At 35.1% G+C, this 22,574-nt stretch overlaps 1 protein-coding gene across 4 annotated transcripts in view; it reads right to left on the bottom strand.

Moving 5' to 3' along the window:
* Window positions 1–22,574, bottom strand: part of Fbxo11 (F-box protein 11) — an 84,369-nt gene that overhangs the window by 2,854 nt on the left and 58,941 nt on the right. For 3 of the 4 annotated variants that reach the window (XM_046424612.2, XM_046424632.2, XM_058573281.1), the window contains exons 2-19: window positions 16,420–16,547; window positions 16,201–16,282; window positions 15,176–15,320; window positions 11,950–12,079; window positions 10,867–10,950; window positions 10,656–10,788; window positions 9,391–9,497; window positions 9,192–9,303; window positions 9,002–9,108; window positions 8,785–8,922; window positions 6,884–7,101; window positions 5,841–5,926; window positions 4,744–4,838; window positions 3,610–3,732; window positions 3,437–3,522; window positions 2,278–2,354; window positions 2,047–2,190; window positions 266–376 (exon numbers count right to left, since the gene is read on the bottom strand). In XM_046424612.2, the coding sequence (XP_046280568.1) occupies window positions 266–376; window positions 2,047–2,190; window positions 2,278–2,354; window positions 3,437–3,522; window positions 3,610–3,732; window positions 4,744–4,838; window positions 5,841–5,926; window positions 6,884–7,101; window positions 8,785–8,922; window positions 9,002–9,108; window positions 9,192–9,303; window positions 9,391–9,497; window positions 10,656–10,788; window positions 10,867–10,950; window positions 11,950–12,079; window positions 15,176–15,320; window positions 16,201–16,282; window positions 16,420–16,547 (2,106 nt within the window). The remainder of the gene's footprint in view (window positions 1–265; window positions 377–2,046; window positions 2,191–2,277; window positions 2,355–3,436; window positions 3,523–3,609; window positions 3,733–4,743; window positions 4,839–5,840; window positions 5,927–6,883; window positions 7,102–8,784; window positions 8,923–9,001; window positions 9,109–9,191; window positions 9,304–9,390; window positions 9,498–10,655; window positions 10,789–10,866; window positions 10,951–11,949; window positions 12,080–15,175; window positions 15,321–16,200; window positions 16,283–16,419; window positions 16,548–22,574) is intronic. The other variant, XM_046424622.2, reaches the window with a different exon arrangement.

Here is a 22,574-nt window from a genome sequence, read left to right as displayed (position 1 = left end):
GACCTTAAATTTTTGTTCCTAATAATGGTATGAGCCTGCGTGTAGTCTATTATGAAATTAATATTTTATAATTACTATGCAACAGTGAGTGCATAGAGTTGAAGAATTCAGAACTTGGACTAGATTCCTAAGTTATTCACAAGCATTCAGGTACTTGAGTGTATACATTGCATATTATTTGATAATTAAATATAACATACCAAAAAATTTAAGCCACTATATATAACTATAAAGAAGCTACAGGTTAACAAAAGAGAATACAAACCTGCAGCAAATCCATCAAATATTCTGTTTTTCCTTAAGACTGGATGACTATTAGTGCTGATGAGAACACCTGCTTGAGCATTCCTGAAAATATCATTTTCTTCAAGGAGACCTATAATAAAATATTTCCTCAGATTAAGGCTAATGCATATAACATTTTAACTAGCCTCTCTGATGGTATTTAGGGTTTCTTTTAGTTTCTTATTAGTACTGTATATATACATAACTTTTTTCAGTCAAAATATTTTTTGTAACTCAGGCATGTAAGGTAAAACTTAAACCAAAATTTGCTTAAAATAACATGTAATGTCAGAACTTTCAGTTCTGACAATAGGGGTCATACCTAAGTTTATTCACTACTTCATCCCCAGTGTCTGGTATATAAGTTGATTTCCAGTACTGCTGAATCAATTAATTTGAAATATTTCTAGAGACCGTGCTGTTTTTATATTTTAATTATCAAGACCTTACTTCTGTTCTTTATTACTATGTTCATCCCCTGGTGAGTTTCCTTTAATTCTGTTGTCATCTGTTGCAGTTTGCAGTCACTCTTATAGCTCTTTCAACTTATAAAACTACCTATCAGTTTAGTTCAGGTTCTCATTATTTCTTGCCTAGGATATTCTAATTCTCTGCTTCTAATCTTGCATATTTGTGTTACGGCCTTCTCAAGTACTATTACTAAGTCCAAACTTCACATAGAAAACCTCTCATGATGTGGGCTTTGTCTCTTCAGTCTCAACTTTGAGTACCTCTAGATTTAACTAAACCATTTGTTTCCTTTAGACTTTGTTTACAATGTGCCACTCTAATTTTTATGGATGCTGTTGTCCTCTTTGTGTTCACCATTTCTATCACAGTGGTTGGTACAGAAATGGTCAATCATTATTTGCAGAAAAAGAGTGCAATAATTACACTGGAATGACCAACCCTGTCTCTGCCCTCTCCCTCCTCCCCAATTTCCTGAGACAGCTCAAGTGATTTTACTATACAAAGATTTTCTCAACACCTTGCAACCAACCAACCTTTCTGCATTTTGTGTCCTCACTGTAATCTCGTAAAGAAAGACTCCTATTAAAGATATGTCACTTTATTGAACTATTGGATTCTAAAGTCCATGAGAATTTATGTCAACGGGATCATCACTGCTTGCCTATGGCAAATTTTGGTCACTTAAGTCTTGGTATGTTTGCCTATTCTTCCATAAAAAATAATGTACATTTTTGAGTTACTGACATTTCAGTAACAGCAATAGATTTGCATTCAGCATTCTCCAATGTCCAGAAGAGCGTGTATTTGCAAGGGGCAGGCATTGCGGAACTTCTGCTTCAATGCAAAGTGAGCCAAACTTTCTGGATATCAAATCAGACATGTTTTCGCTTTGTTAATTTCATTCTCCAAATAAAAGTTATAAAAGCAATACCTATGTAGACATTTTCATATCAATTTTCCTCACACCTATTGCTGTAACTTTACTATACCACTCACTATTCTGAATAATAAGATTCAGACTGATATCAAATTTGTCTATTTAAAAAAAGTCTTCCTGACAACTGGCAGAGTTAAGGTGGCTACAAAATAAAGTACTGTAAAGATTTGTCTCCTTTAACTCTAGGCTCTATCTAAACCATCTCAATCTGGTATTGATGAGGATAAAGACTTAATCATTCAATTATATTAGCTGGATACAATTATATTAGTTGGCAATGTCACTGATCATTACAGATATGGAAGAATAAGGGAAAACTGGGTTTTTCACTAGTGCAAAATTAACAATAATACCTCGACCCCCATTAAATATACAGATGCCACCATCTCTTCCATCATGGATTTTATTTCTTCTTAGTGTAGGGTTACTATCTGTCTTAATCCAGACTCCAGCCATTGCATTGTCAAATATTTCATTGTCTTCTATACAGCCCAGACCTATAAATGCAAAAATTTAGGTATATTATTTAGAAGGTATACCTGAAGTCTGTTAATACAAAAAGATGATGGATGGGTCAAACATACCAGAATTATAAACTAGAATTCCACCATTCTGTCCTCCCCAAATTTTGTTACGTCTAATTTTGGGGTTGCTTCCAGTCCTATGGATAAGATAGAAATACCATCATCAATTACTGCTACTCCCATATGCCATGTTACACGAGGTATCACTGGAGAAAGTCACACATTAATCAGGTAAGAATAGCCCGGGGCGGGGGGGTGCATGCCTAAAATCCCAGCAGTTCAGGAGGCTGAAGCAGGAGATGTCAAGTTCAATGCTGTAGCAACTCAGTGAGACCCTGTTTCTAATAACTTCTAAGAAAGGGCTGGCGATGTGGCTCAGTGGTTAAGCACCAGTTGTTTCAATCCTTGGTATCAAAATAAATAAATATGCACTGGAGTTCTTGAAGATCCTCAGAGAAGTCTATCAGTAAAGAAAATGGTTAATTTAATTTGCTTATCCCGTTACAACGCTTTGCTATAGATTATACCACTATGGAGCCTTCAAATATGTAAAATACACTGAGAGGGTTATATTAAATGACTTTTTCAATTTTGTTATTGTATTCTCCCCTCAGATAAAATGAAGGGTCAAATTATGTGAACATTAAGAGTTCCAGAAACATACAAGAGGGATATAAAAAACTTTATTATTTTGTTGGAATTGGGGATTGAACCCAGAGATGCTTTACCACCAAACTGTCTCTAACCCCTTTCATTTTATATTGAGCCTCAATCTTGCTAAGTTGCTTAACTAGCCTCAAGCCTCCTGAGTAGCTGGAATTACAGGTGTAAACAACTGTTCCTGGCTATAAAACAATTTTACATAAATAGTATAAAAACAATTCCCATTATACTGAGTACCAACAACATGCTATTCAGGGCACAATATACAGTAGCTGATGTGATTCACAATGGATGGCACAACAGTGGAAAAGTTCTTACTACATATGTCACTGGTTCCTGTCATCACCTAGACTAACTACATTCTGGCAATTCAAATTGAATGTGTATGTGTGTGTGTGTGTGTGTGTGTGTAAGAGAGAGAGAATGTGTGTATTATAAATAATATAGGGATATACACTTAGGGGAAAAGACGGGACACTAAACAAGAAATTCCTTCTACATAGTCCACTTACTCCCAACTTTCTCTCAAAAGAAAGCCAAATGTGAAAACATTTACCTTATTTGAACCCCTGAATACATATGATTATAGATATCATTGTCCTCTAGCACTCCATGTCCATTGTCGTAAAAATAAACACCAACCTAAAATTAAAAATATAATATATATTTTTTCAAGTTACAAGGGTTACAAATCAACATTTCTCACCCAAGAGTCTAAGCTCATCCTACCTGCTTGCCACTGTGTATCCGATTTCTTCTCAATACTGGAGTGCTGCCAGTTGTCACCCAGACTCCAGCCAGAGTATTACTATAAACTTCATTTTCTTCTATTACACCTTGTCCTTTTTCATGCTAAATAAAAGTTACACCGGTTACAATATACATCTCTTATATAAACAAGTAGTAGTATATAATACGGTCCTTCCTTAAAGACAGGAATAAAATTTCAATTTTTGTTTTTATAGTGGGATAATGGCTTTTTTTTTTTTTTTTCCTTTTTGATGCTGGGAATTGAACCCAGGGCCTCATGCATACTAAAAATGCACTCTACCACTAAGCTACTGTTCCATCTTCAAAACATTCTTTTGATGTAGCTTCTACCTGAGTTTTAAGCTTTCAAGATTTTTATATTATTATGTGGTTTTATACCTTTAAATCTATCACAGCAAGAGTGGAAACATTCAATTTCATTCTGACATTTGTAACCAACTAGACCTTTCATTTTAGTATTTAGTTATTCCAAACTTCTACCAGTGAAATCACTTCAAAATAAGGTCTTCATATTATCTAAATTTGAGAAATGAGCCTAGAATCATAAATAAAAATTAAAAGTCACACCTGGTCTAACAAAAACCTTTATGATGTTGCCTATATTACTTGAATTAGTTAGCAGTTTCAGATAATCATAATAATAGAAGAAATGCAACTGATACACAGCTTTCAAATTTTTGAAAGACAATTATGTTTCAAAAAATTCAAATTAAAAATTGTTTTTTTCATAATATATTCAAGTTTAAATGCTTTTGTAGAATTTCAGAGACTCACACAATAACACTACCAAAATTCCAATGTAACCAATCTCAAAGACTGCCAATCAGTTGTGAAGAGTTTAGTACACACTGCCAATAATTAACACTAAAAAAAAAAAAAGCCCAAATTTAGCTGATTAAATTTTATAGAACTCTACATATAGTATAAAATAAGAAGTCATTCATATACTGACAGTTTTATATCCTGCCTAAATACTAAAGAGTTACAAAATTCATACTCCAAATATTGAATAGCAACATGTAGCCTTCACCTCCCCCTTTTTTTGTCCCATGATTTTTGTGCATGAGTTTATGTAACTATTTGTTAACTTACCACATAAATTCCACCATGTTGGCCATCGTGAATTTTATTATGTCGAACAATTGGACAACTGTTTGTCCTAATCTGAATTCCTGCTAATGCATTGCCTATTTAAAAATAAAGGTTACAATGTCAATATTCAAGAGCCTAGTGGGATACAGTTAGGTGTTTTACAAAAGGTAGTAGCAAATGCTTTTTTTTCTTCTTCTTTTTGGTACCAGGAATTGAATCCAGGAACATTTAATCACTGAGCTACATTCCCAGTCCTTTTTATTTTTTACGGAGACAGGGTCTCACTAAGTTGTTAAGGCCTTGTTAAATTGCTGAGAATTTGTGATCCTCCTGCCTCAGCCTCCCAAAATCGCTGGGATTACAGGCATGTGCCACTGCACCTGGCCAAAAATTCTTACATTAGAATTTTAGTGGGCATTAGAAGAAAAACTAAGGGAACTATAGTGTAAACACAAATAAGGATTGCAGACAGTATAGTACAGTGGTTACTAGAACCAGGCTGTCAAGCATAGGAAGTAATACAATTCCTGAGATTCTATGTGACATTAGGAAACTTATTTAACTTCTTCGTGCATCTGTGTCCTGATCGGTAAGTGGGGATATTTAATAATATCTACCTCATAGGGTTGATATGAATATTGTTGATTTGATTCAGGTAAGGTCCTCAAAACAGTGGCTGGCATTTAAATAAGCATTATATATTATCCAGGTAAGTTACCAGAACAGAAAGCCTAGAAACATGAATGAAGCTTCTAAAGCTATAATGAGAAACATTTTCCTTCTCTACATAGTTGAAAGTGTATTAAACTACCACAGAATTAATTTATTGTTAAGTAATGGAGTGAATCCAAGGAAACCGTAGATAATTCTTGAGACTAGGGTCTTATTTATATTTCACCCAGCTATCTGCATAGTGTATAGTATATAGTAGATACCCAGGGAATATTTGTTAAATAAGTACTGCAGAATAATCGTTACCGGGAATTTAAAGAAACTAGATCAGTTCTCCACTCAGATGATTTCAAAATAGTCTATTTTGCTAATATCAAGAAGACAGGCTATTCTATAAGTTTTCTAAAACAAAACCATATGCTTACCATAAATGTCATTTCCTTCAATAAGGCCTCGTCCATCACCAAAGATGTAAACTCCTCCTTGATTTCCATTAAATATAGAATTTCCCCTATAATTATGTAAACAATCATAGTACCTATTTTAACAAAGCTTGTTTTATGCAACTATTAAGACTACTTATAGTTATGTGATAAATTATTTAACTTCTATGGACTATGTTTACTTGTAAAGTTGAGACACACTTACTAGATGATTTCTGAATTCTTTTAGTTCTTTCTAATCCTAAGACTTGGGAAATGTCACCTATTATTTGAGACAAAAATAGCATTCATTTCCATTTTTTTTGCAGTGCTAGGGATCAAACCCAGGACATTGCACATGCTAGGCATAGGCAAGTGCTGTTAGATAACACTAAGCTACAGCCCCTGAGACCAAATACCATTCTTAAAAATTCCCCTCAAAAAATTCAATTTCTTTTAGCTGATCTACAAACATTTGTGTAAGAGGACACAACATCCATTTTCCTACAGCAAGTGGAAAAGAAAATTTGATAATTAAAAAATAATCCATGCTCTCTGTTTTACCCAGTCTTGGACAATGGCTTTTAAGACTAGATTTATTTCGCTTCTTATTGTGACTAGAGGGGGTAAGAACTATAAGGGAAAGTAGCAGTCTACAGTTTTGACTTTTTGATATTCGTAGTTTCTCTGTCCAAGAATCTTTCAGATAATTAGTTTCTTAAATTACTCTAACTTTTGACTTTTAGAGAAAGAGAAGACAAAGTAATTTAGATTCCAAGAGAAGGTCTCAGCTCTACTTAGTCATCAATAATACGGTTTGATGAATTTTAAATAAAAATTACAGCATTTGCAATTGTTTATAGAATAATTTTGTGTATGGCATAAGTCACTAATAAAAGTAAACAGAAGACAGAAAACCAAATGATAAATAACTATTCTCAATTGGATGCAAAGACTTTAAGAGTCAAAGCTCAGTATCTTAACTTTTCTTATATGACAAACCCTGAAGCTAAATGTAATTTCTATCCATAATTATAGGTAAATACCTTATTGTTGGGTCACTATTTGAGGTAATCCATACACCTGCAAAGTTGTTTGCATAGATTTTATTCTCTATAAATTGTCCTCTTCCTTTTTCATGGACATATATTCCTCCAGTCTGCCCATGGTGAATTTCACATCGAACCACTGTGGGGTTAGCATAGGCTTTTACTTCAAAGCCTGCTATCCTGTTTCTGTGTATGTTGCAACTTTCAAAGTAACCCTGAAAAAATACAGAAATTAAATGCAATGGTAAATGCTATTTTCCAAAAAGAAAAAAAATTTAAAAAATTCTAAATGCACACCTCAAAATTAAGCATCAAAAATGTTCAAGTATAAGGATGAAAAATAAACACTAACCTTCAAATGATAAATATGGAAAGAAACAGATTTAAATGTTTTAGTAAACAACTATGAACTTCTACTTATTATAAATGCATTCAAAGACAGGAAAAAAAACCAAGGAAAGATCTATTATAAAGTGCAATTAAATACCATTATCTAATACATATATGTATGAGAGAGAGAGACAAAGAGTGTGTTTGTTTGTGTTCGTGTGTGTCCTTCAACAAAAGGCTGAAGAAGAGAAAGAAAATAAACTCTGGTTGCCTTAAAAGTGTTGGGTAGGGATGTAGCAATCTGAAACTGTTATGATATTTTAATCATTTTACAAAAGTAACACTGCAATGGACTAAATATTAAACAAACATAAGTGGGTAACTGAATACTGAAAAGAAAATTTGATTATACCAAGCAATCATTCCTAATTACTTTTACTGATATTGTGTTATGTGAAATCTCCTCCCTTTATTTGGTGCTAGGTATTGAAACTCGGAACCTCACACATGCTGTCCTGGGCTATAACTTTACCCTCCTAGAACTTCCCCTTTTATTGGTACTGGGAATTTAATCCAGAGGCACTTGACCACTGAGCTGCATTTCCAGTCTTTTTTGTTTTTTATTTTGAGACAGGGTTTAGCTAAGGAGGGTATTGCTAAATTGCTGAGGCTGGCCTTGAACTTGTGACTTTTCTGCCTCAGCTTCCCAAAGTTTCTGGAATTATATAGGCATGTGCCACTGCACCTGGCTTAGAATTATTATTTTTTTATACTGAGGTTTGACCCCAGGGGTGCTTTACCATTGAACTACATCCTCAGCAATTTTTCTTTTAAAATTTTATTATTATTACTGAGACAGGATCTCACTAAGTTGCTGAAGGTGGCCTCCAATTTGCAAAAACTCCTACCTCCAGAGTGCTAGGATTAGACACATGTATCACTGTGCCTAGCTAAAATTGTCATTTTTTACTAGAAACATGCTAAAATATTTAGTGATGACATGATGCTATATTTGATTGAAAATAATGCAAAGTATAAGGAAGGGAATAAAAAGTGAATAGGGAGGTAGACAAAACTGGCCATGAGTTGTTGATGAATACATGGAGATACATTATACCATTTCTCTACTACTTTTTTTTTTCATACCATGGATTGAACCCAGGGGCACTTAACCAATGAGCCACATCCCCATCCTTTTAAATATTTTATTTACAGGGAGGATGGCACTAAGTTGCTAAGGCTGGCTTTGAACTTGTGATCCTCTTGCCTTAGCCTCCTGGGCTGTTGGGATTATAGGTGTATGCCGTCGTGCCTGGCTCATTCTCTCTGGGTGATTTTTATGTACAATTACATTTGAGAATCAACACTATTAGATTAGACTCTCCTTAAAGATCACATCAATTCCATAAGGACTCTTTTCTCACCACTATGCTTATCTGGATGTAATGTCTGACATTATAGAATAAATATTACATGTTGATTTTAAATATAATGCTGAATTGCTTCAATTCAGACAATCTGATGGTGAAAAATAATGTTGAAACTTATTTAAGAATAAATGGTCTTACCATGCCATGATCAAATGTGAACACACCAACGTCACGTCCATGATGAATATGATTCCGCCTAATAATTGGGTTTCCATGATTTTTAACCCAAATTCCAGCTAAAGCATTATTGGAAATTTCATTATCTTCATATATTCCCTATAACATTTAATCAGAAACAAACATTAGGATAGCTTTAAAGAAATTAAGAAAGAAAAAAAAAAAAACTTAAAAATACCTGTGCATGATCTGTTATATAAAGTCCAACATTTTCACAGTCACTGATGTTACAGTGCTTGATAGTGGGACATGCTCCTTGACCACTAACACATACTGCAGAACCAACTATAAGAAAAAAGTATTTATTAAAAATAACCTGGGCAACACAGTGATTCAATTTTACTGTAAAAGATAAAGGAAACACTAACCTGTGCATGTACTTCGGATGATACAGTGATCAATAATAGGGCTACAATTTACTGTAATCTCTAAGCAGTGGTGTGCATTGTGGTGCTGAGCAGATTTGTCATCAGGATTAAACTGGAAAAGTAGAAATTTCATTTGAAATAAACCATCATTGCTTTAATGATTTCAACATTTATTTTTTAAATCTTAAAAATTTCTTACCCTTATTGTCATATATCCAACATAAGCATCTTCAGAACCTTCCATAAAAACAAAGGTTGAATCTCTAGTGTTTTCAATAATAACTTTGTCTGCTACTTTCCCAGGTGCTGTGGAGAAGATATTTTAAGGCATATTACTTTATTCCATTCCAACTAGGTACTTTTATGGAGAGGGAACTTCAGTTTTGGGGCTGGGGTTGTGGCTCAGCGGTGGAACGCTCGCCTAGCGCTTGTGGGGCCCTGGGTTCAATCCTCAGCACCACATAAAAATAAATAAAGGTATTGTGTCCAACTACAACTAAAAAAATAAATAAATATTTTTTAAAAACACCAGTATTAAGCAGTAGGACTAATACTCACTTTATTATGTAACTATCAGCCTTTATGATATTTAAAGAAGATATTATTTTACCATTATCCTCAAATCCATGTACACTAGGAAAAACCAGCTCAGGCAGAGAAGAGACAAAGAGAAGAGACCTCTTTAAATTTGTTGCAACAGTACCCTCAACTTGGAAAGTAATAAAATCAGCATGCAAAAGTCTTCTATACTCTCCCCCAGTTTTTAAAATTATTTTTTAATTTTTTGGTGCTAGGGATTGAACCCAGGGGCTCACATGCTAGGTAAGTGCTCTATACTGAGCTACACACCCAGCCCTTTCCTCCTCTATAATGGAGAAAGGGGAGGGAAGTAGAAAGGCAGTAAACGCAAATTTCATTAGCAAATAATAATTGCTTGGCATCTTAAATTCATCTATGTACTGTATCCCCAAAAACTCAGAGACAACACAATCCTTCCAATCACTCATCAGTGTTCAACAAATATTTCACTGTATTTATTCTTACAAATTTGACCATAATGTATCTTTGAAACAGTATACGATGTATTTAAAAATTACATTTCAATTCCTTTAAAATATAGCATTAAAAACATTAATGTCTTTATTTTTATTTTTGTATTTTTTCCTCCATCTTTATTTTTACAATAAATATAGAGCTAACAAACTTTTTTCTTTCTTTAATGAGGAAAGGCAACTGGAGAAAGGGCTAACATCAAGAAATACATACATTTATAATTTGTGAACTCTCATATTTTCATTTTCTCCACAAAGTATGAGATATCTTCATTCCTATTCTCTCCTACTATTAAGGTATTAAACAAAGCTCAACCAGCTTTTAAGTTACTATCATTTAAAAAAACCCATCTAGAAATTTAATAATATGAATAAAATGTTAAAATTCTAATAACAATGTATTTCAAAATACCTGCACCAATCATGGTGATTGGAGATTCAATATATATCCATTCATCAGTATATATTCCAGAATGAACAAAGATAAGTCCATCAAAATGAGCTTCTTGTACCCCACCAAGGGCATCTTCAATAGTATCATAATACTAAAAAAAGGATAAAAGCGTCAGTATAGAACTGAAAGATTATTATTTTAAATTCATAAAAAAACAAATCAAACATACCAACATATTTTCTCTTCCTTTATATCTTGCAGGATTACTGTAGAAATGTTCAGCAAATCCTGGCTTTACATGTGCACCTTTATACTGAAATGTCAAAAACAAAGCAAAACCAAATATTGACTACTAATATAAATATTATATTCTAAATGTACCACAGTATGACTCCCCCGCCAAGGGGATTGAATCCAAGGCCTTGTGTTTACAAGGCAAGTACTCTACCAACTGAGCTATATATAGCCCCTGCCTCACAGTATAACTTTTAAATATAAAAAATCCCAACTACTCAAACTAATTTTCTGTCATATAGTACAAAATAAAATCTATAATAAGTTATGACTCAGTAATATTTAGTAAGAAAGGCAAAGTTTTTCAATCTCACCACTACTATTATTTGGGGCCAAATGATTCTTTGTTGTGGAGGCTGCCTTATTCATTGGCGGATATTTAGAAGCATCATTGGTCTCTACCCAATTTGATACCTCTAGCACCATCTTCTTTCAATTTCTCAAGTGTAAAGACATTGCCAAATGTTTCCTGGCCTTTAAGAGACCAAATCACTCCCAACTGAAAGCCATTATAAAGGACCATAATAAGTTTGTGTGTACAGCTGTGATCCCAACATTTCAGGAAGTTGAGGCAGGAGATCTATTGTTTGAAGCCAGCCTCAGCAACTTAGATCCTGTCTCAAAAAACTAAAATAAATGAAAAGGATGGGGATGTAACTCAGCAGCAGAACACCCATGGATTCAATGCCTAGTGCCAAAAAGGGGAGTAGGGGGACCACATAAAGTGGAATAAACTAAATGTGGAAGTTTAAAACGGCTACTGAAAACTATTTAAATATGAGTTCAAACACACCACCTGAAATCATTAAGTGTTCTCTCACTATTGATGCTTATTACCACTAGATAAATTATTAATAAACATGTCAGTAGAAGAAAGAATTGTTAAATATTTTGATGGTTGATAAAAGGTCAGTGGCTGATCTTCAAAACCTATTCTTGACTTTAAATTTATTTTTTAAAGAAACTTTTATTTACATATGCATAATGTAAATTAATATTTTTTGCTTATATTTCATACCAACTGCTGGAAACTCTCTTTCCAAGGATTTGGATGCTCATACTCTTCTGGATTAATCTGGTAGAATTTACCAGGTTCAGGATGCATCATAGGACGGGTATATTCAAATACTTCCATGTATAATCGTTTCCTAAAGGGAATTAAAGATCTCATTATAAAATATCCTTTAGAGTAAATAAAACTTTAAACAAATATCTGAGGCCTCAAAAACTAGGTCCCAACTTCCTTAATAAGACTCCTGTGGCACAAGACTTGAAATCAAGAATCAATAAATGTGATGGACTCAAACTAAAAAGTTTCTTCTCAGCAAGAAACAATCTGTGAGGTGAACAGAGAGCCTACATCTTAGGAGCAAATCTTTACCCCTCACGTATCAGATAGAGCACTCTCACTAGGGTATATAAAGAACTCAAAAACTAGACACCAAAAAAACAAATAAGCCAATCAATAAATGGGCCAAGGACCTGAAGAGACCCTTCTCAGAAGATGATGTACAATCAATCAACAAATACATGTTCATCATCACAAGTAATTAGAAAAAGGCAAATCAAAACCACTCTAAGATTTCATCTCACTCCAGTCAGAATGTCAACTATTATGCATACAAACAATAAGTGTTGGCGAGGATGTGGGGGAAATGGTATACTCATACACTGCTGGTGGGACTGCAAACTGGTGCAGCCAATATGGAAAATAGTATGGAGATTTTTGGAAAATTGAGAATGGAACCACCATTTGACCCAGCTATCCCTCTCCTCGATCTATACCCAAAGGACTTAAAAACAATACTACAGGGACACAGCCACATCAATGTTTATAGCAGCACAATTCACAATAGCTAAACTGTGAAGCCAACCTAGATGCCCTTCAATAGATGAATGGATTAAAAAAAAAAAGTGGCATATATACACAATGGAATATTACTCAGCAATAAAAGAGAATAAAATCATGGCATTTGCAGGTAAATGAATGGAGTTAGAGAAGTTAATGCTAAGTAAAGTTAGCCAATCCCAAAAAACCAGATGCTGAATGTTTTCTTTGATATAAGGAGGCTGATTCATAGTGGGATAAGGAGAGGGAGCATAGGAGGAATAGACAAACTCTAGATAGGGCAGAGGGGTTGGAGGGGAAGGAAGCAGGTATGGGGTAATTAATGATGGTGGAATGTGATGATCATTATTATCCAAAGTACAGGTATGAAGACACAAATTGGTGTTAATATACTATGTATACAACCAGAGATAAGAAAAATTGTGCTTTATGTATGTAATAAGAATTGTAATGCATTCCGCTGTCTCATATAAATAAAAAAAATGAAAATAACAGACAAAAATTAATGTAAAAATACAGAACTTTATTTCACTTTTTTGAGCCAGGGTCTCACTTTCGTTGTCAAGGTTGGTATCCAACAATCCTACCACCTTAAGCCTCTCCAGCAGCTAGCGCTGTTAAACATGTGCCACCACACAGGCAACATACAGAATTTTAAATGTGAAAATAGTTTTTGGCTAGAACAATATAACTATATATGAAAATTAGCCTACCCAAAGAAAACAAGCATCAATTTCTTCAAAAATTGTTCACTGGGGAGGGGGAGGGGGGAATAGGCCACACCTACTATAAATGTTTCATGCCACTTTATTTTAAAAGATAACTTTCAATAAAACACTTAATTCTGCCTATATCTTCAGTCTATTTACATCCTATTAAGTACCATAAGATCTTAGAACTGAATAATAACTTTTAATTTCTTATACAATGCAAAGTGCTTTTTCTTCTACTTTTCATTTTCAATTTTCATTTCTAATGTAAATACACCTTTTAATACAAGCACAGCTTAGTATATTCTCCTCCAGTATTTTTTATCTACAGATATTTCATTTATTACAGTTGTAATTAAACAGAATATTATATATTCTGTTCTTTTCACTTATATATAACATAGCATTTTTTTGCATCTTATTAAAAACTTATATAGTGGGCTGGGGTTGTGGCTCAGTGGTAGAGTGCTTGCCTAGCATGTGTGAGGCTCTGGGTTCGATCCTCAGCACCACATAAAAATAAACAAATAAAAATAAAGGCTGTCCACATATAAAAGCTGCTCTACAAAGATCCTGTTCCAGCAAATAAGAGAAGATTTTTAGTACCACAACAACTCCAAAAACAAATTTAAAAAAATAAATTAAATAAACTTACGTAGGGCTGGGTATAGTTCAGGGGTAGAGTGCTTGCCATAAACCATACCCCACACTTCCCAAAAGCAGAAAACAATTTTTTGTAAAGATCACAATTAGGCCGGGCTCAGGGGCACACGCCTGTAATCCCAGCAGCTCAGGAGGCTGAGGAAGGAGGATTATGAGTTCAAAGCCAGCCTCAGCAAATTTGCAAGGCCCTAAGCAACTCAGTGAGATCCTGTCTCTAAATAAAATATAAAAAAGGGCTGGGAATGGGGTTGTGGCTTAGTGTTAGAGCACTCTCTTAGCACATGGGAAGTGCTGTGTTTGATCCTCAGCAGCACATAAAAATAAATAAATAAAGGTATTGTGTCCAACTACAAATAAAAAAGAAAAAATTTTTTTTTTTTTAAAAAAGGGCTGGGAATGTGGCTCAATGGTTGAGCAGCTTTGGGTTCATCGCTGGTATCAAAAAAAAAAAAAAAAAAAAAAAAAATCTCAACCCTCCAATTAGAAGTCTGTATTTCCTTAGTTCATTCTCTCATTGCTGGACATTAAGATTATCTCTAATTTTTCCTTATTATTATCTATGCTGTTATAAAAAATTTAATAAAATACTTCATAAATATAAAAAATCGTCAGAATAATTTCTGAGGAATGAAAAAAGGGAATGAACATTTTAAGTTTCATGGAAAAAATATTGTTTCAAAAGTGATGGACAAAATACACACTTTCATTAAACTATCAGATTTAACTCTCATTAACTATTTTAAATTACACTTAGCTGTGTTTCTACAAAGCAATTAAATGAAAAACACTTCCCTTGATCTTTCAATTGCTATTACTTGAAAAACAGCAGAGAAAGTATTTCATTTACTGTATCATAAATACTGCTTGGATCGACAATCCACATTTATGATAAACAGGTAACTTGGACTTCATAATTCTGTTCTGACTACTTAATTGTAATTACCAACTCATACTTTCCTACAATGTTTAGCATTTAAAGCAGCAAATAATACATCAAGATAAGGAATAAGTTTTCCACTTACCACAAAATTGGATCATTAGCAAGTTCACTGAAGCGTTTACATACACAAGCTGCTCTACAAAGATCCTGTTCCAGCAAATAAGAGAAGATTTTTAGTACTACTTCATCTGGCAGTTTCTCCTGAAGATACTGTTCAGCAGGTGCTGCTAAAAAAAAAAAAAAAAAAAAAGAACAAACAATATAAAACAATCTATCATGCTAACAATGCCTTTCTCATTAAAGAATACAATTTTCATTTTATAGAATGAATAACTTGCTTTTGCTAATGGTCATTTTACTTCAGAGATAAGACATTTATCTCTACTTAACAAGTATTAGTTTAAGTATATTTAATGTGCCATCTAAGAAATTAGTTAGAATAAATATATGAAGAATTTTTTTTTTTTTTTCCGGAGGACACAACATCTTTGTATGTGGTGTTGAGGATCGAACCCCGGCTGCACGCATGCCAGGCGAGTGCACTACCGCTTGAGCCACATCCCCAGCCCCTATGAAGAATTTTTAAGAAGGATAAAAGCTCAAGATATAGAGGTAAGCATTCAAATGTTATTTAATACTCTAAAATGTAATAACAAATATATATTTCCATTTTTTGGAATGAAGCAAAAAAAAAAAAAATTTTTTTTTTTTTTTTTTTTTTGTTACCAGGAATTGAACCCAGGGGTGTTTGACCACTGAGCTCCAGCCCCACCCAACTTTTTAAAATATTTATTTTTTAGTTGTAGGTGGACACAACACCTTTATTTTATTTTTATGTGGTGCTGAGGATCAAACCCAGTGCCTCACGTATGCCAGGCACTCTACTTCTGAGCTACAACCCCAGTCCCCTAGCCCTTTTTTTTTTTTTTTTAATATTTTGAGACAAAGTCTTGCTAAATTGCTGAGGCTGGCTTTGAACTTGTGATCCTCCTGTTTCAGCCTCCTGAGTCACTGAGATGATAGGTGTGCACGGCTTTGCCTGGCTTGAAGCAAAAAAGGTTTTAAAAATTATTTTACCCTATGCCTTAGTTTCCCCATGGGAAATACCTGACAGATCTTGTGACTTTCCAGATACTCTTGCACGTTTTGCTCGATGACCAAAGTTTTCTGTAGCTGAAGTTGAGGCACCCTTCAAAATAAATAAATAAATAAAATAAAGAAATGTTTCTCCCATACATATTTATTACTTCTAAAACAGATGACATTCCCTTTGTTTCCTAAAAAGCATTTCATTACAAAAACAAAAGAAAATTATAATTAACATACCTCCATACTGCTCTTTGTAGGACACGCTGTTCTTTTCGGCAAAAGAGTTTTTCTACGAAGTTGGTATGGGCTATTCTGTGCACCAGGACCTGATTCTTCTGCAACCATATCTGCAGGTACATCATCATCTGTTATAAACAAAAGCAATAAGAAAAATAACCACTTAAAAAAATGTCTATAGACGCAGTAAATTTTTTAAGATTTCAAATTTGGAAGGACAGAGGAAGAGATACAAATTTTACATAAAATTCCAGCCAACTAGATAACAATCCAAAGGAGAAGTTAAAGTTCTATAAAACTCAGAGGACATTAAAAAGGAAAACAAATATAGGATAAGGATAACTGCTTGATTAAAGGAGAGAGAAGGGAACAGGTATTACATGGATAGAGCCTAAATGGGGAGGTGAGATAAGGTGGACAGATTGGCAAAGGGCACCATAATCAAAGCAGAGTGAAGAAAGTATCAATGAGGAGGGTCAGTTCAGTCTCTAGTTTCTGATGCTAGTAGGGTAAAAAGGATGTCCACCCAGAGCATCATAGTCTGGTATGTGGGCTGGAACTTAAAAGGGGTAGGAAATAAGTCTTCATGGGGGAGGAGGAGTGGCCTGGAATGGGGAGTCAGAGAAGACAGAGGAGGGAATTACACAGGAGAGGGGGTGGCAGAGATGTATGATGTATCAAATAAGTCAATAGGATAATGGAAGCCAGATAACCTCACTGTCAGAGAAAACCTCACTGTCAGAGAAGATAGTTGTAAATATAAAAAGAAAGCAAGAATAAACCCTTTGAATAGGAGATATCAAGTGTGAACTTATGGTTTCCAAGCACAATCACACAGATGTAAATGTTCCTATGTGTGTGGACATAGGTATACTTATATTTCCTAGCTCTATTCACTAAAAGAGCCTGAGAGCACTGATCTTCCAAAAGCAATGAGCATAACTAACAACTGAATCTTGGCTTCTGAATATTATTTTCTATAAAAGGAATAAAGACTCCTTGGAAAAATGGCTGATTTCAGAGTTGGGCAGAAATGGACAAAATGAGTCTGGAATATCTGTGGCAAAAAAACTAAAATGTGCTCAAAAAATGATAAGGACATGTTAAAAGGTCATAAAAGCCAACCTGAAAAGGCTCCACTTGGCAAAAGTATGTTGAAGGGTAAAGATTAATAATAAAAGTAAAAGGATAACCCACAGAATGGATATCAACTCACAAACCTGTATTGACATTGACAAAATAAATATGCTAAAAGTCTGAGAATGCATAAGATAAAACTACATTCCCACAAAATACTTAAGTAGAAAGGGTAAAAATAATAATTCCATAGTAGTGATGTCAACCAGACAATGTTTTAATCAAGTGCTCAGTAAACATCAATAGGACAAACTGGAAAAAAAAATCATAGCACTTCTATGATGTTTCTAACAAAGATCATAACCTGAGGTGAATTATAAAGAAACATCGAACAAAGTTGTTTTAATGTGTTCTATAACACAAATGATCTACAGTTGTCAAACTGTGAAAGTCATGAAAATCAGGAAAAGTTTGAGAAACTGCTCCAGATTAAAGGCTGTTTGGAATTGAAGATTGAAGAGATAAAGCAGATTTAAGACTGAAAAGTCTTAAATCTATTGCATCAATTAGTGAACCTAAAGTCTAAAGTTTCGACGATAGTAATGAATCAATTTTTACATACTGATTTTAGTAGTTCTATGTGGTAATTTGAGAGAATATCCTTGTTGTAGAAAATATACACTAAAGCACTGGAATGTGACAAGGAAATATGTTGACAACTCTTAAATGGCTCCAAAGTAAAAACTGTTGTACCTCTAACTCTTCTTCTCTAAGTTCGATTTTTTTAAAGCCTAGCCAATTTCAGTAACACAGAAAATTTAACTTCTAGAAAGTAAATAACACAAATGTAATCAAAAGAAGAAACATGATTAGGAATAAATATGTGTACCCATAATCACCAAAGGATAATTTCTTTATATCTACTGCTCACAAATCAATATGGAAAAGATTTAAGAATTCAATATAAAATTGAGCCAATTAAGGAAACACAAAGACTACAACAAGGTTTGTTTTCTTTTTTTTGAATCCAGCATACGAGTATTATCAGAGGATAAGAAGGAATTTTTTTTTAAAAGTAGTTTTTCATTGCTTTTTGAGGATAATTTGGCAATAACTATTACTCAGCCATTCCATTTCTGGGAATTGATCCTGCAGCTATCCTTCCATGTGTTGGCAAAGTAGTACATATCAAGAAATACATTGCAGTACTGTTTACAATACTGCAGGGTAACAATCAAAATGCTCATTAATGTAATCACAGCGGCTCAGGAGGCTGAGGCAGGAGGAAGCCTGTTGGGGACCGCAAATTAAGTCAAGATGGCGCCTGGCAGTTTGCCAGGAGGAGTAGTTTGTGAAGCAACGTCACCGAGCCATTAAGATGGTGGGGATTCCTTATTGGCTGACTGCTGTATCTAGATGATGCTAATTGAGTCAAGCTGTGTGTAATCAGTTAGGTATATATACCTCTGCTGTCCCGCAATAAAGTGGCTACTGCTACCTTGGGTGCCTGCTACCTTCAGTTCCCGCTGAGTTCCCTCGCAATAAAGGAGTTCCCGCTTCAACCTTCAAGTTGCTTGTCACCTCCCGGTTATTTTGCCCAGCCGGACTGCGACAGAAGCCAATTTCAATGCCAGCCTCAGCAACTGTGAGGTGCTAAGCAACTCAGTGAGACCCTGTCTCTAAATAAAATACAAAATAGGGCTGAAGATGTGGCTTAGTGACCAAATGCTCCTGACTGCAATCCCTGGTACTCCCCACTCAAAAAAAAATTAAAATGTTCATCAGCCAGGATCTGTTAAATAAGCTATTGTGTAGCTATATAAGAGACCATTATGTGGCTATATAAAATAAAGCAGTTCTATATAGTTTAATGTGGAATTATCTTAAATATATACTGAATATAAAAACCAGGGTTGAGGTTTAGCTCAATGGTAGAGCACTTGCTTAGCATAAGTGAGGCACTGGGATCAATTCTCAACATGGGAAAAAGTATACATATATGGAACATGTTTAGTATATGTGCTTTAAAAGCTACATATACACACGCACACACATACAAATACAAACACCACAGGACAGGGATCTAACATGAAGAGATTCCTGTTGGCCAAAGAAAATAAATACATAAATAAAAACTAAATTGTTCCTTATTTTTTAAGATGGGACAATTTGAACATCAGTAAGGATAACTGGAATGAATAGAAAGAAATGTAATCATGGGTTCCTGAAGATACTTATAAAGAAAAAAAAATGGCTTACTTTGAAAGATGTAGTAAAAACCCCATCATTTCCCAAACTGGTAAAAAATGAGAAATAAACATTTATTTTTAGTTTTCTTGCTGTACCAAGGATTAAATCCTGGGATAGACAAGAGGTCTATCACTAAACCATATTCCTAAACCTTTTTTTTTTTTTTTTGGTACTGGAGAGTGAATCTTCTGATTCTTAACACTGAGCTACAACCCCAGGCCTTTTTACTTTGAGACAGGGCCTAAATTGCTGAGTCTAACCTCAAACTTGCAACCCCCATTTAAACCTCCAGAGTCACTAAGATTACAGGAACACATCACAGTACTCAACTTCCCCAGACCTTTTTAAAATTTTGTCTTGAGATAGGTTCTTGCTAAACTTCCCAGGCTGACCTGGAATATGTGATTCTTCTACCTCGGCTCCCAGAGTAGCTAGGAATGCAGGCATGGACCACAGTGTGCCTAGCTATGTATTCTTCCATATATAAACTGAACCAGTAGATAACCACACATTAGAGAAGGGAAAGATTCTCTATAGAGGATAACATTTTAACAATACGTGAATAAGAAATAATAAAAATGGAGAATCATTACTTTCTGAATCTGCAGTGAACTAATTTAACTGCTGAATATCAATAGTCACTAACATCACTAAAAGAAAAAAAAAAAACAAGACTTTACAATTCTTGATGAAACAAGAGCCCATAATCTACAAAGTCTTATCAAAAAAACACTAAGTCTGAATCTGATCAAACTTATAATAGAGATTCCACAGGTCAAACTGTAGTGGGGGTGGAAGGGGAGTGGGGAAAAAACAAAAGTGCACTGAGAATATATACTGTCATTATTTTTAAAAAAGCAGAAAATGATTATCATGAAATTGCCTTTTAGGAGATCAAAGATTGCAGATTAGAGAAAGGCTGAGCTAAGCCAGCGGCAGAAGTGGTGCCAGTTCACTGCAGAATGAAGGTGAGATACAAACAGAGAGAGAGAAACAGCAGGCTAATATGGCATGGGAAAACCTATAGAACAGAAAAAGCAGTCTAAACTTAGCTGAATCAGAGGCTGTATAGTGAGATGGTATTTGAAAAGTGCTCCAATTTCTCAACTAGCAAGTGAAGAGCTGAGGCTGGGAACTATCTTGAAGAGGCCAGGTTGTAGCCTGCAGCTACAGGAGCCCAGGAGATCATACAAAATACTGCCATCCTGTCTCAGCAAGTGCATACCAACCAACAGGCCTAGGATGTTCTTAGTGGAATGTGATTGAAAATTCAGGTTTAGGGCTAGCAAGGGGAATGAGGCTTGTTTTTCCCTTTGAGCCTAACAGCTCACAAGATCATCTGAAGGAGGTCTATAAATTGCAAAGGTGGGTGCAACTGCACTCTGGAACTGAGCCTGGGAAGTGTGCAAGACCTGTGCAAGGTTGGTTATTCTGCCCTACAAGTAGAATTCTTAGGAGGACATGAACATCCAGATGCCCAGCAAAGCCTGGCATTTGCCTGGCCCTAGGATATGTTAATCTAATCTCTCCGAAGCAGATACCACAGGATAAGGTTCAGATCAGAGCTAAACCCTAGCTAGCTGCTGGAACTTCCCATTTAGAGCTCTGCATCAGCCCCACCCTGGGAGTGCACTGATCTAGTGTCCCGACAAACTCAAACTGTCCAGTCCTCCCTACCTTTTAATGGTGAGAAGGGAAGCTGAGAACTACTTCAGCCAGCTTTGTTTCCAGGCCACTCTGGATGACAACTAGGTGCGCAACATAAAAAGAGAAAGGGCTTGGGCCGGGGTTGTGGCTCAGCGGTAGATCATTCGTGAGGCCCTGGGTTTGATCCTCAGCACCACAAAAATAAAATAAAAATACTGTGTCCATCTACAACTAAAGAATTGAGAGAGAGAGCGAGTGAGCTCGCTTGAGCGCTTAACAATCCTCAATTCTTTCTAAGAGGTACATAGCACAAGAAGAAATGGAAAGGCAGTCTGATAGGCAGTAAACATTCATCCTTGTTGAGTTTTGACCAACTCAGCAAAGACAATCCTTTGTTTCTCTTTAATAATTTCCTTCCTTCTCTTGGTTTGTGGATACATGTACATTATATACACACACACACACACACACACACACATATTCTCTCCCCCGCCCCCCATACTGAGGATTGAACCCAGGGGTGCTCAACCACTGAGCCACATGCTCAGCTCTATTTTGCATTTTATTTAGAGACAGGGTCTCACTGAGTTGCTTAGCAGCCTGCTTTTGCTGAGGCTGGCTTTGAACTCGAGATCCTCCTGTCTCAGGTTCCCTGGAGCTGCTGGGATTACAGGCATGTGCCACTTGTGCCCAGCTGAGGCTGGCTTTAAAGTCACACCATCCTCCTGTCTCAGCCTCCAGAGCTGCTGAGATTACAGATGGGCGCCACCATGCCCAGCCTCTTTTCTTTTCAGCAACCATTTGTTAATTCATTTTGTCTTCAGGGTTAGGGATTTTTACTTGTTTTGGTTTGATAATATTTTGTTTGTTTCTCATTACTCTTTCCTTTTTTCTTCCTCTAGTAGCCAAATTCTCTTCTGTTTATTTTTTTCTTCCTTCTTAGAGCTGCTATCACCTGCTCTCTCTCTCTTCTTTGTTTCTTCACGTTCCAGATATTCTGATTTTTTTTCTGCTTTCCTACCTCATTTTCTTTTAACTGTATTTTTACCACCTTTCAGAACTGTTTGGTTTATATAATTCTTGTCCCCACCATTCAAATTGTTACATTTATTAGTATTGTGGGGTGTAGTTGATATCTACTGTTTAAGGCTAGATCTAGCTCATGGCTAGTTACTGTTACT

The sequence above is a fragment of the Marmota monax genome, unplaced genomic scaffold (assembly GCF_021218885.2).
Source record: "Marmota monax isolate L192 unplaced genomic scaffold, Marmota_monax_Labrador192_F-V1.1 WCK01_AAM20220418_F8-fsc00015, whole genome shotgun sequence".
Classification (NCBI taxonomy): domain Eukaryota; kingdom Metazoa; phylum Chordata; class Mammalia; order Rodentia; family Sciuridae; genus Marmota; species Marmota monax.
This window is presented reverse-complemented; position numbering and strand designations above follow the sequence as displayed.